Source organism: Tupaia chinensis, unplaced genomic scaffold, assembly GCF_000334495.1.
Source record: "Tupaia chinensis unplaced genomic scaffold, TupChi_1.0 Scaffold000647_1, whole genome shotgun sequence".
NCBI lineage: Eukaryota > Metazoa > Chordata > Mammalia > Scandentia > Tupaiidae > Tupaia > Tupaia belangeri.
The window spans coordinates 4,201,579-4,214,712 of NW_006160168.1; the positions used below are offsets into that span (position 1 = coordinate 4,201,579).

The following is a 13,134-nucleotide window of genomic DNA, read 5'->3' on the forward strand; positions in this document are numbered from 1 at the left end:
CTGTCCAGATAAGGTGAGTATGATCTTAGAAAAAAAAAAAAAAAAAAAAAAAAAAAAAAAAACTTTTTCTAAAAGGGGAAAAAAAAAGGGCCCTAATACGATGTTTGTGGTCACTGACCATTTTAAATTGTTGCAATACTTCATAATTTAACATTCTCTCTTTCTGTTTGTTTACCTTTTTCCCATTCCAGATGAAGTCATAACATCTCATGGTGCAATTGAACCGGATAAAGAAAACGTACGTCAGGAACCGTATTCTCTGCCACAGGGTTTTATGTGGGATACCTTAGACTTGAGTAATGCTGAAGTGGTGAGTAAAATTTTTAATTCAACACCTGCATTCACAAAAAGTTGCTTTGGAGGTGGTTCTGAGCACCATAGATAGGACGCTTGTTTTTAATCTTATAGCTCAAGGAGTTATACACGTTGTTAAATGAGAATTATGTGGAAGATGATGACAATATGTTCCGGTTCGACTATTCGCCCGAGTTCCTGTTATGGTAAGTCTTACAGGTCACGGTGTGGTAGATGTGGGCTGTTGGACTGAGGCTGTCTGTTCCGATACTCTCAGACACTAACTGGTACCCATTTCCCTTGCCCCCCCTCAGGGCTCTGCGTCCCCCAGGCTGGCTGCTCCAGTGGCACTGTGGGGTCAGGGTGTCTTCGAATAAAAAGCTAGTAGGGTTCATAAGTGCCATCCCAGCGAACATTCGGATTTATGACAGGTACGTGTTGCAGCTCGCCCACACAGTTTTGTGTGTTTCTTTTCCAAGAACTGCAATTAGAACAGGCTTTTCTAAGTGACTTAATGGAGGCTGTTGATAGTATAGGGGAGATAGGAGCTTTATGGGAATTTTCTGTACAATTATGCTGTGAACCTAAAACTGCACTAAAAAAAACAGTTTATTAATTCATTTTTTAAAAAAGAAATTTGCAGAACCAGCAGTTGGCGTAATGGCTATGTCGCTGGACTCCCATGTAGTTGACCGTGGTTTGAGTCCTGGACCCGGTGGCTTAAACTCATGCCGGGCGTGTGTGCATGTGTACCCAAGATCCCAAGAGGATAATGGAGAAGAAGGGATTGCAGTGTGGCCATCTCCCCTGGGGGGTGATTTCTCGCTTTCTGTCTCTCTGTCTTTTTCTTTCTGGCAAGCACACACACCCTATAGCAAAAACCTTTCCCAAAAAAAAGAAATTTGCACCACAAAGCAAAAGAAAAAAATGTTCTCTCATACCTTTTTCTTTTCTATCTTTCTGTCAGTCTCATACATGTACACATGTATATATCTTATACATAGAGACACACAAATATGTCAGTATATGTATGTATGAAAATAATAAAACCATAGAGAGGTATTTAAGGTTTATTTCTGGGTAAAAATTCTTTAAAAAATGTTTAGAAGAGAGAAATAACTTTCTCTTCATAGGATAAGTATATTGCATTTTTGCTCTGGGTTTCCAGCTCAGAAGTTTAAAGGCCCATTTTTGGAAGTCAAAGACCTAATGCTTAGTGCACCTTTTTACATCTTAGCAGATGAGGTCAGTGTACTACTAAAAGCATTTGATTTCAAAGGGTATTGTGTGCTAAGCAAAATGCCTGCATACCTGGAAGCAGACCAGGGAATGGGCTTTGAAGTTCCGGGAGGTTTATCATAACCCAAAAAGGCACTAGCTCTGCTTTGGTCAAGGTCCCTCTCAGGGATCCTGGGGATTTGTATCATAATCCAAAGCAACATCTTATCTGATTCTATACTGGGGTGACCCAGTTATTGCCGCAATTGTATGTAATGGGAGAAACAGAAATAGAAACTTTCAGAGGCACATTGGTGCCCAGCCGCAGTGGCACAGGTGGCAGGATGCTGCTGCTTGAGGTTGGAGCCACTGGGGAGGCCTGGAGTCAGTTTCTGAACCAACCTAAACAGGTGGCACGCACCAGAAATCCTAGCTAACTGGGAGCCTGAGGCAGGTGTGTTGTGGTATGGCAAGACCCTGCCAAAAATATTACACCCATTTCTCTCTCTCCCATTAGAAAAAGGTCGGGTTGGGGGGGCGAGAGGGGATATAGCTGATCTAATTTCTAAATGAAAAACAAAACAAAAAAAGTTCTAAAAATGATTTAGAATAAGAGATTCGGAACCAGTAGATGGTGTAGTAGTTTTATCACTGGACTCCCATGTAGTCAACGGTGGTTCAAGTCCTGGATCTGGTGGCTTAAAACTCATGCCAGACACTTGTGCGTGCGTGCCCAAGATCTGGAGAGGAGACTGGAAGAAAAGGGGTTGTGGCATGGCCGTTCCCTTGGTGGGGAGGCTGATTTTTCACTTTCTGTCTGCCTGGAGAGGCCACACACCCTATAGCAAAAATCTCTCTCAAAAAAAAAGAATAAGAGATTTAGTCCTCCATGGTATAGGTTATAATAATCTTGGTAGGGTGATGTGGGAAGTTGTGTTCTATATCAATTTCTGAAATGTCTCAGTGACAGAATATTGTTCTTAAATATTATGTTGAAGAACTCGTGTTTTTGTTTTTTTAAATAATAATTTTTTTCTTTTTTTGGAGAGGTTTTTGCTATAGGGCGCATGCACTTGCCAGAAAGACAGAGACAAAAAGTGAGAAATCACCCCCCAGGGGGGATGGCCATGCCACAATCCCTTTTCCTCCATTCTCCTCTCGGGATCTTGGGCACGCACACACACGCGCCCGGCGTGAGTTTAAGCCGCTGGGTACAGGATTCAAACTACAGTCGATTACATGGGAGTCCAGTGACATAGCCATTATGCTAACTGCTGGTCCCAATAATAATTTTTTATTTAACTTTATTTATTTATTTTAATTTGACCAGAGAGGGCCAATGAGAGAGAGAGAGAGAGTAACAAGGAAAGTGAGAAGGCAAGTCTCCAGGTCTGAGATTCAAACAGTAGTAGGTCATGTGGGAGTCCAGAGCTCTTAACCACCATGCCACCTGCCCTCATCACTCATGTTTTTATTTTTTGAAACTTTGCGGGTATTACGTTATTATGAAAAAGGCATCCATCTCGTGTCGGCTCTAATATTAACATCATTATTTCTTAGTGTGAAGAAGATGGTAGAAATCAACTTTCTTTGTGTTCATAAGAAATTGAGATCAAAACGGGTAGCCCCTGTGTTAATTCGGGAAATAACTAGAAGAGTGAACCTGGAAGGAATCTTTCAGGCTGTGTACACCGCGGGAGTAGTTCTTCCGAAGCCAGTGGCCACATGCAGGTAATCACACCCACTCGAGCACTGCCTCGAGTCTTCACTAGGTGGGGCAAGGAGCCGCACTGTTGTCTCCAGGTGTAACTCGGAGGAATCTTGGCATACTCATGATTATGTAATTTGCTGGTAGCAGAGATGAAGACTGGAACCTAGAACCTCTGAGTCCAGTGTTCTTTTTAGTGTGTCACACAGTCAATTGATGATTGAGAGGCACATGGATTGTGGGGTGCTCATACCATCTTGGGGCTGCTTTCTCCATCTCCTTCTCTATCTCTGTTTCTGGCAAGTACATACCCCCTATAGCAAAAAAAATTTTTAAGGTCTCAATGTTTACCATAGTGACGCTGGATCTGTGTTTCTGTTTCTCTTCCATTTGAAAGACTAGTGCTCTCTAAGCCTGGGGACACCTCAAGCGTTGTGATTTGAGATGTCCACTTCATGCCATTTCCTTCCCACTCCCAACACTCGATTTTCTCCCGTGCTTTGCCGCACTGCTGAACGCTTCCAAAGTCTGAAAAGCATGAGTTGAAAGGCGCCAGATGTATTTACTCGTTTGCTAAGAGTACAAAGAAGACTTAAGCTCTGTTTTTATGATTTTATCTGCTCTAGTCAAGCTTTCAAAGGTTATTCCAGTGAGAAAATGATCAGATTGTCACTGGACTAACCTGTTTCTAAAACATCAAAAAGAGTTTATCTCCATCCATTATTTTTATTGACTTTAAATAGAATGAAACTTGACATCATAGTATGATAAGTCAAACTGTAAAATTATTATAGCCTACTAAATTAATACCTTCATAAACAAACAAGAAAAGGCACACAGGCATATTTTAATAAAAATCATTTATCTTGGTGTACAAACAAGAATCATTGAAGAAATTCTAGCTGCTGGGTTGTCAGGAAAGTCATGATGCATTTTCACATAGAAAAACAGAAAAATAACATTTTGACTTTCCTGACAACCTAATGGTTTCTCAAAAACTTGTTTCCTTTGGTGTGTACTTTGTGAAAGTGAAGAGTACTGATTTAGAGGATATATTTGCATGTTTTAAACTTTTTAGTTTGCCTTTTGTAGAATCAAGTACGATTATTAAATACTTATAAAATCAAGGCATGGTGGATATTTCTTTTGCAGTTTTATGATTCCTTTTTAGAGGAAGTGGTGGAAGGTCACCAACTCCAGAGGGACATATTTAGGAATGTAAGACATATTTCAGAGAGAAATTTATTGCATGGAACAAGAGGGCAGATGTGGCCATAGTAGTAAAATGCAGAGCTCTGCTGTGAGGCAGCCCACAGGGGAGGGTTCCTGGCTCATGTCTGGAGACCTCCCTGAGTACGTTGGGCCCAGGTTTGCCCTTGATCTAGGGCTGGCTGAGGCTGGAGTTGTTTGCAGCATCGGGGCCCTTTCAGGGGTAATGTTTCTTTTCCTCTGTTTCTCTTGCTTACAGAAGAAATAAATAAATAAACTTTAAAACGTGCGCACACACACACGCACAAATAATTATTGCAGCTTTTGAGGCAAAGAGCTAAAAACTTGAACAGTTAGAAACCAATTAGATTTAAAACTTTTGTCATATTCCAGATACTGGCATCGATCACTAAACCCCAGAAAATTGGTGGAAGTAAAATTTTCTCACTTGAGCAGAAACATGACTTTACAGAGAACAATGAAGCTCTACAGACTTCCAGATGTAAGTAACGACGACGTGCGGTTTTTTGAAGCTGTAACAACTAAAGCTTTTAATGCCAAAAAGAATTATTTGCAGGTGTCCAAAAACTGACTCATGTGTTTGAGAAAGTTAAAGAGACTGCATAGACCACAGGATTTTGGAAAAGTAGGGGAATTCATTTCATTTGGGCATTCCACTTTCTTTTTTTTTTTTTTTTTATTGCTTCTCTAAGTTCTTCACCTTAGAGTTGAATGAGATTGAACTCAAGACAAGTAAGTTTTGAAATTTTGAGTACTTATGGCCTGTTAAGATGGCAAAAAAGTATAAGCCACTGATTTCTTAACAAAATGGAACTAAAGAATCACGTGTAGAGGAGAGATCCAGGAAGAAGATTTAATCTTTTATTAAATTATCATTTTTTTAACAAATTCCCCATATTTAAAGTTATCTCTGTTAATAGGAGAAAAATGTAAATGTGCTTTCTGGTCTTGTGTACTAGTTATCTAATGCTGCGTAACAAATTAGCACAAACTTACAGAACACATGTATCACTACCCTGGTCTGGTGAGCCAGGAATCAGGGCACAATTCGACTGCAACCTCTGCTTCAGGGTCTCTTGTGGAGCTCCATCAAGGGCTGGGCTCTCATCTGGAACTTGATTGGGGAAGGATCTGCTCCCAGCTTATAAGTTGTTCGCAGGATTAAGTTCCCTGCTGGCTGTTAGATTGAGGGCCTCAGTCCCCTGTGGGCTGCTTGAAGCTGCCCTCATTCTCTGCCACATGCTCTTCTCCATAGTGCAGCTCACAGCAGGGCAGCTTGTTCATCAAAGCTAGTGAGAGAGCAGGAGTCTATATAAAGAATCTGCCAGCAAGATGGAATCAGAGCCTTATGTAACCACTTCTTGAAAGTGACATCCAGTCACTGTTGGCATTTCTGTTGGTTAGGAGTAAATCACACATCCTGCCTATATGTAAAAGGAGCAGATCCCACAAGGCGTGAACTCCAGGAGGCAGAATCACTGGAGGCCATCCCAGAATCTGTCCCCTACAAGTGAGAGATCTTTTGTTTGAAGTTTCACTATATGTGAATTGAAATAAAAATGTCAAGTATGGCCATTGTTTTCTTAAGGGAATAAGACTATTCTACTTTGGTCTCCCCAAATTTCAGTTTGTTGAACCTAAAGCAATCTAGCTTATATGTAAGGAAAACGCCCACTTATATGTAGGTTGCCCAAAATGGAATGAAAAAGAAGGAGCTTTAGTACTTACCTTTGGTTTATTCAGGATGATTAGAATTTAAGGGGCTGATAATATTTCCAACTTGACCTTGTCAGTTAGCCTTTATATTTTTGTCCCAGAATCAGACTACTCATGGATAACAGAGTTTGACAAGTTCACAGTCATTGACTGACCTGTCATTTATCGTGAAATCGACTTCAGCATCTCCCTTAGTTAACCTAGGTTCCTTATGTAGCAGTCCTGTTCCAGCCATGTTGTTGGAGTGACTGCCTTTTTCCCCCAGTAAATCAAATTTTAGGAGATGTCTTCACATATATTATTCTAGTTATTTCCACAACAACCCTCTGACATCTGTGCTTATTTCCATTATGCAAATGAAGAAACAGGTTCATGAAGGTTGGCACTTAGGCAGGGGTCTGTCCCTAGTAGGTGGAGCACTCCAGGTGCAAACCGCAGATTTCCATGTCTCCCTGTTAGATCCCATCACCTCTAACCCACTTCTTGTGGGAGCACCATGGCCCAGTCCTCCAGAGTACTTACTGACCTGTCATTACATGACAGAAAAGGACCACTGTCAAGGCCCAAACAGCCCTCATTGGCACATTTAAGTCATAGGAAAGAAAAGAAAAATGAAGAGTAAACTAATGGAAAAGAAGAAAAAGGGTTAAAAGAAAAGAAAGTACAGATATTAGAAAATTGGAAGGTGCCCACAATCACTCAGGTGTCTTCCTCTTGAGTTAAAATCTGGACAATGCAATATAAGTGGTATAGACCCTCCTGTTTTTCTCCATGGGACCATGTGGGCGATACCACTGCTAGCAGTCAAGTAATTTAAGGGGAGGAGGAGAAGGGATTGCAGCATGGCCATTCCCCCATGGGGTTATGTCTCACTTTCCTTTTCACTGTCTTTGTATCTGTCTGTCTCTGAAGAGCACACACACCCTAAGGCAAACGAACAAAAAAATAGTCTTCCCACTTCTTTCTGAAGATAATAACTGTAACTTGAGTGTTTATTTCACCCAAATTGTATAGTTTTTTTTAGACATCGCTAGTCAACAAAAGTAAATATCCTCCCCTTATTTTCTGCGACCTTACTATGTTTCTATTGCTGTGATATACTTGATGTTCTCTTCTGCTTTAATACTTCTGTAAAAACTTATTTATAGCAGAAAATAATTTTATTTTTTGTTAAGGTTTTTGCCATAGGGCATATGCACTCACTGGAGAGACAGAGAAGAGACAGTGAGAGGGAAAGAGAGAAATCACTTCCCAGGGAGGGCCACACCCCAATCCAATCCCTTCTCCTGCATCTCTTCTTGAGATTTTGGGCACACACACACATGCCCAGTGTGTTTCACGCTGCTGGATCAAGGACTCAAACTGCAGTCGGCCTGTGGGAATCCAGCACCTTAACTACTACATTAGCTGCCTTCCCCAAAATAATTCTTCTAAAGACTAAAAATTAGTATTTCTTATCGTTTTGGTGTTTCTAGTAGTATTTAGAAATGTATATTTATTTCCATTTGAGACCCAGATATTTCTTACTCGTTGGCTTTGAGAACCACTAAGAAGTCTCCAAGTACGAGCTGTCTATTAAACATTAAAGACTTTGGAGCAGCATGTGGCATGGTGATTAAGGCACTAGACTCCCACATGGCTGATTGTGGTTCGAGTCCCAGACTTGGCAGTTTAAAAAACACATCAAGTGCATGTGTGTGAGTGCCCAAAATCCCAAAAGGAGAACAGAGGAGAAGGGATTGTGGCATGTCCACCTTCCCCTAGGGGGGGAGTGATTTCTCACTTTACCTCTCAAATGGCAAGCACACTCACACTATGGCAAAAACCTTTAAAAAAAAAAAATTAAGGAATTTTCTCTAAATTTATGGGACCAGCAGTTGGTGTAATGGCCATGTCGCTGAACTCCCATGTAGTCGACTGTGGTTTGAGTCCAGGACCCGATGGCCTAAATTCATGCCAGGTGTGTGTGTGTGTGTCCAGGATCCAGAGAGGAGAATGGAGGAGAAGGGATTGTGGTGTCGCCATCCCCCTGGGGGGTGATTTCTCACTCTCTGTCTCTCTGTCTGTCTCTGTCTTTCTGGCGAGTACATGTGCCCTATAGCAAAACCTCTCAAAAAAAAAAATTCTCTAAACTTTGATTATTAAGTGGTACATTAGCTACATTGCTATATCTTAATAGATTGCATAAACCATAACTGAATGGTCTGTAATGAATACTCAGCCTAGGACTGTTGGGTCTATAAATACAAAGCACACATCTACTCTTCCTTCTTCCCACATCCTAATCAACAAACCGTCAGCACTGTTGTCACTGGACCTTAGAAATGTCAGCACAACTAACAACTGATCAGAGCTAGCATACAAGATAAGACGGCTTCCCTTGGGCTTCTACATGGGAGCATGTAAGAACTGTGAAGATCCACAAACCAGCAGTTGGCGTAATGGCTATGTCGTTGGACTCCCACGTAGTTGACCGTGGTTTGCGTCCCTGACCCGGTAGCTTAAAACTCACACCGGGCACGTGTGCTTACGTGCCCAAGATCCCGAGAGGAGAATGGAGGAGAAGGGATTGCGGTGTGACCATCCCCCCAGGGGGTGATTTCTCGCTTTCTGTCTCTCTCTGTCTCTCTGTCTGGCAAGCACATGTGCCCTATAGCAAAAACCTCTCAAAAAAAAAAAAAATTGTGAAGATCCAATCCATAGCAAGTTTATATTTTAAAACTTATAGAAATCATTTGAGGTAGAAAAGGTAAAGCAGCAATGTTTATATATAAGATTTTCATCTCTTAAAATTTATCCAGTATTTCTCAAAAGGGGGAAAAAAATCTACTGAAAGAAATAAACCTGGGAACCAGCAGTTAGCGTAATGGCTATGTCTCTGGACTCCCACGTAGTCTACTGCGGTTCGCGTCCCAGACCTGGTGGCTTAAATCTCACACCAGGCGCATGTGCGTGCGTGCCCAAGATCCCGAGAGGAGAATGGAGGAGAAGGGATTGCGGCGTGACCATCCCCCCTGGGGGGTGATTTCTCGCTTTCTGTCTCTATGTCTCTGTCTGTCTGGTGAGCACACGTGCCCTATAGCAAAAATCTCTCCAAAAAAATAAAAAGAAAGAAAGAAACCTGTATTTCTCAGTTTTTAATTTTTGTTCACTGGGCTTTGTCACTTCTTGTCTCAAGTGCCCTGGCATCTGAATGGGTCTCAAGAGCCAGGTGATAAAGGAGCTCTTTTGAAGACAAACAGTTGAACACTTTCAAATGGGGACTGTCCCAACCTTTAGGCTTTTTATTGCTGTGACCTAATTTTAGGATCATAAAACTCTGGAGTGGTGATTATGCCTACTCTGTGCCAGCCCAACATGTGGTCTTAAGGTGGCTGGATCCCACAAGGTCAGCTGCATGTTTTCAGTCCTGGATCTGACAGCTTGAAAAACATGCTGGACACGTGTGTATTTATGCCCATGATCCCAACAGGAGGGAAAAATGGAGGAGAAGGGATCGCAGCCCTGCCATACTCTTTGGGGATGCTCTCTTGTTTTCCCCTTCTCTCTATTTCTCCAGTGATTACATGTGCACTATAGCAAATTTAAAAATATATATTCTGATTATCTTTTAGTGAAAAGATATGGCATGAGAAGCCAGGCCCAGCACTTGGCAGCCATTTGCCTTCAGAAAATATGTGGCTCTTTGGGTGCCGCCCTCCCATCCTGACCAGTTGGCAGCTTGAAACTTGGCCAGGCGCTTGTGCATGTCCAAGATCTTGAGAGGGGAATGGAAGAGAAGGGATTACAGTGTAGCCATTCTTCCTGGGGGGTGATTTCTCACTTTCTGACTATCTCTCTGGCGAGCGCACATACCCTATCACAAAAATCTTTCTCTCTGAAAAAAAAAAAGAACAAAATTGTTACCTCCTTGTTATGGGCTATTGAATAAAGCAAGTTTCTCAGCTGAGTTTTTTCCCAATGTCAGACATGGCAGTTTTAAAATATGTTCTCCAGAAGTTATGCTGGTATTGCCGTGCCCTATTGTATATGCCATACACATTCTTGGCACTGGTGTATAAATCACAACTGGTAGTGTTCCCTTTGATTTCGTTTGGGTCAAGACCGACCAAACATACGCCACACAGAGATAAGATACAGCATGAGCCAGCTGGTGGCGGGGTAGTTAAGGCAGCTGGATCCCACTTGGCTGACTATGATTCAAGTCCCGAACGCAGTGACTTGAAAGGCATGCTGGCACATGTGCCCAAAATCCCAAGAGGAGAAAGGATTACACTGTGGCCATCCCGCCTAGGGGTGCTTTCTCTCTCTCTCTGGTGAGCGCATGTGTCCTATAGCAAATTATATATTTATGTGTGTGTGTGTGTGTGTGTGCACATACACACACACACACACACACACACACACACATAAATATATAATACAGCATATTGTCTTGTATGTATTCTTACCCAGCACTTCTCCAACGTTAATGAGTATGTGAATCCCCAGGCACTCCTGTTGCATTGCAGACCCTGACCCACCAGGTCCAGGGCGGGCCACACATCTGCAGTTCTAACAAGCTCCTGTGGGATGTGATACTGCTAGCCTGTGGATCATCCATACTGTGAGCCTAAAGGAGTTTTACTCCTTTTATAGTTAAACTTATGGATCTGTTTTGTTTTTCCCTCTCACAAGGTGACAAAGACTTCAGGTTTGAGACCCATGGAACCAAGAGATATCAGCGCGGTAATCGAGAATTAACCAACAGTTACCTGAAGCAGTTTCATCTAGCGCCGGTGCTGGATGAAGACGAAGCAGCCCACTGGTTCCTCCCCAGGGAGCACATTATTGACACGTTCGTCGTGGAGGTAGATATAAGGGGATAAGATGGTAGCGAAGAAGCATGACCGTGGTGTCCAGTTCAACTTACTTTCCAGGAAGAGCAGAGCGCGCCCATCCCTTTCCTCTTCCTCCATGACTCACTGCCGTACCTGCTCCTTTCCATTCCTACCCAGGAGGGCACTTTTACTGCTTACTAATGGGAAACCAGGATGCTGTCCTATTGTTACTTGCATGATTAACTGCTTTTCTCATTTTTAAAAAGGCCAGTTAGGATGACTTCATCCTGGGTGGATACCTGCCAAAGCTTAATATTCTTTTGGTTTTGCAAACTGGCTAGAACCAAAATGCCTTTGGCCGAGATGGCATGATTCAGCCACTTACCCCTTGTTCATGGGAAGGAAGGAAGGGAAAGGAACAGTCTTCATTTTCTGATTATAACCAGTACATGAATTTAATATAGTGCTTTTTTTTAAAGGGCATTTTAAATAAAGATTTATTTATTTATTTAATCTCATTTGAGATTATTAATATTATTATTGTTTTATTTGACCAGAGAAAGGGAAAGTGAGAAAGCAAGCCACCAGGTCCAGGACTCGAACTGTGGCTGACCATGTGGGAGTCCAGCACCCTCACTTTTATGCCACCAGCTGTCCCAACATAGTGCTTTTTTAACCTTTTTTGTAAAAAACTTGGAATTTGTTGTTCAAATGACATTCCTCTCAGAAGCTCTTTGGGTTGAAGACTCCGTATTTAATCTGGCGAGTGCTCCGTGGAGAGAAAAGAGCAGAGGCAGCCAGTTAGACATTCTGTGGTGGCCTGTTTCTGTCACTTGTAAACACTACACAGGAGTGACTGCTGCCACTGTCAGACCTTGACTAGACGTGGATCACGGGCCCAAGTAGGCAGCTGTGGTAGGAGCCAGAGGAGGGGTGATTTCACAGGACACGTTTGAAGGACAACGGAGTAGTCTTAGTTTCTAAATTCTTAATTCTAAAACAACACAAAGGTGCACATCTTTGTACATGCATCTTTATTTCATTAGAGGGAGACAGAGGGAGAGAGGCACTCTCAGCAGGGTCTCATGCTGAAATCTTCCCCCTACTTCTCTAGCCAGCCAAGTTACGGGCCACTGCACACAGCCCTGGTGTAGCTAAGTCGGCAATCTGGGAACTGAACCCCAGTCTTGATCTTACTCCAGCATCACACAGCAGCACTGTGCCACTGAGGCTGGGCCTGTACGCAAATGTTTATGCACCCATGTAAATGTCTTCAGGCAGCACTTCTCAAACTTTTTGACCTCAGAACTCTTATCTCTGAAGAATTATTGAGGACCCTAAGAATGTTTATTTTTATGGATTATATCTGTAGATACTTATACTATATTATTCTAAATTAAAACAAAACTTTTAAAATAATTTTTATTTCATTGACTAACAATATAACTTTAGCAAATTCATTACATGTTACCTAAAGAACATATTTTGTATGAGAAAGAACTACTTTCCTAAACAGCAAAATTAGTGAAAGAATGGTGGTGTTTTACATTTTTGCAAATCTCTTTCTTTTTTTTTGGATAGGTTTTTGCTATAGGGTGCGTGCGCTCGCCAGACAGACAGACAGAGACATAGAGACAAAGCGAGAAATCACCCCCCCAGGGGGGGTGGTCACGCCGCAATCCCTTCTCCTCCATTCTCCTCTTGGGATCTTGGGCATGCATGCACACATGCCCGGTGTGAGTTCTAAGCCACTGGGTCTGGGACGTGAACTGTGGTCTACTACGTGGGAGTCCAGCAACATACCCATTACGCTAACTGCGGTTCCCACATTTTTGCAAATCTCTTTAAAGTCTCAACTTAATAGTAGACAACTAGCTTACTCATTGTTGCTTTTGCATTCAGTCTGTTGTGATATATTGTTTTAGTTGAAATATATAAAGAAAATATTTAACATGAAATATTGAAGATATGGAAAAGAACATGTATTTTAATAGTCTTTTCAGATGATTATAGATTTTTTTTGAGAGGTTTTTGCTATAGGGCGCATGCGCTCTCCAGAAAGACAGAGACAGAGAGACAGAAAGTGAGAAATCACCCCCGGGGGGATGGCCACGCCACAATCCCTTCTCCTCCATTCTCCTCTCAGGA

At 42.1% G+C, this 13,134-nt stretch overlaps 1 protein-coding gene across 1 annotated transcript in view; it reads left to right on the forward strand.

Moving 5' to 3' along the window:
* Positions 1–13,134, forward strand: part of NMT2 (N-myristoyltransferase 2) — a 42,258-nt gene that overhangs the window by 17,642 nt on the left and 11,482 nt on the right. The window contains 7 exon segments of the mRNA XM_027776233.1: positions 192–310; positions 409–500; positions 609–725; positions 3,073–3,243; positions 4,823–4,931; positions 10,844–10,897; positions 10,900–11,016. Coding sequence (XP_027632034.1) covers positions 192–310; positions 409–500; positions 609–725; positions 3,073–3,243; positions 4,823–4,931; positions 10,844–10,897; positions 10,900–11,016 — 779 coding nt within the window.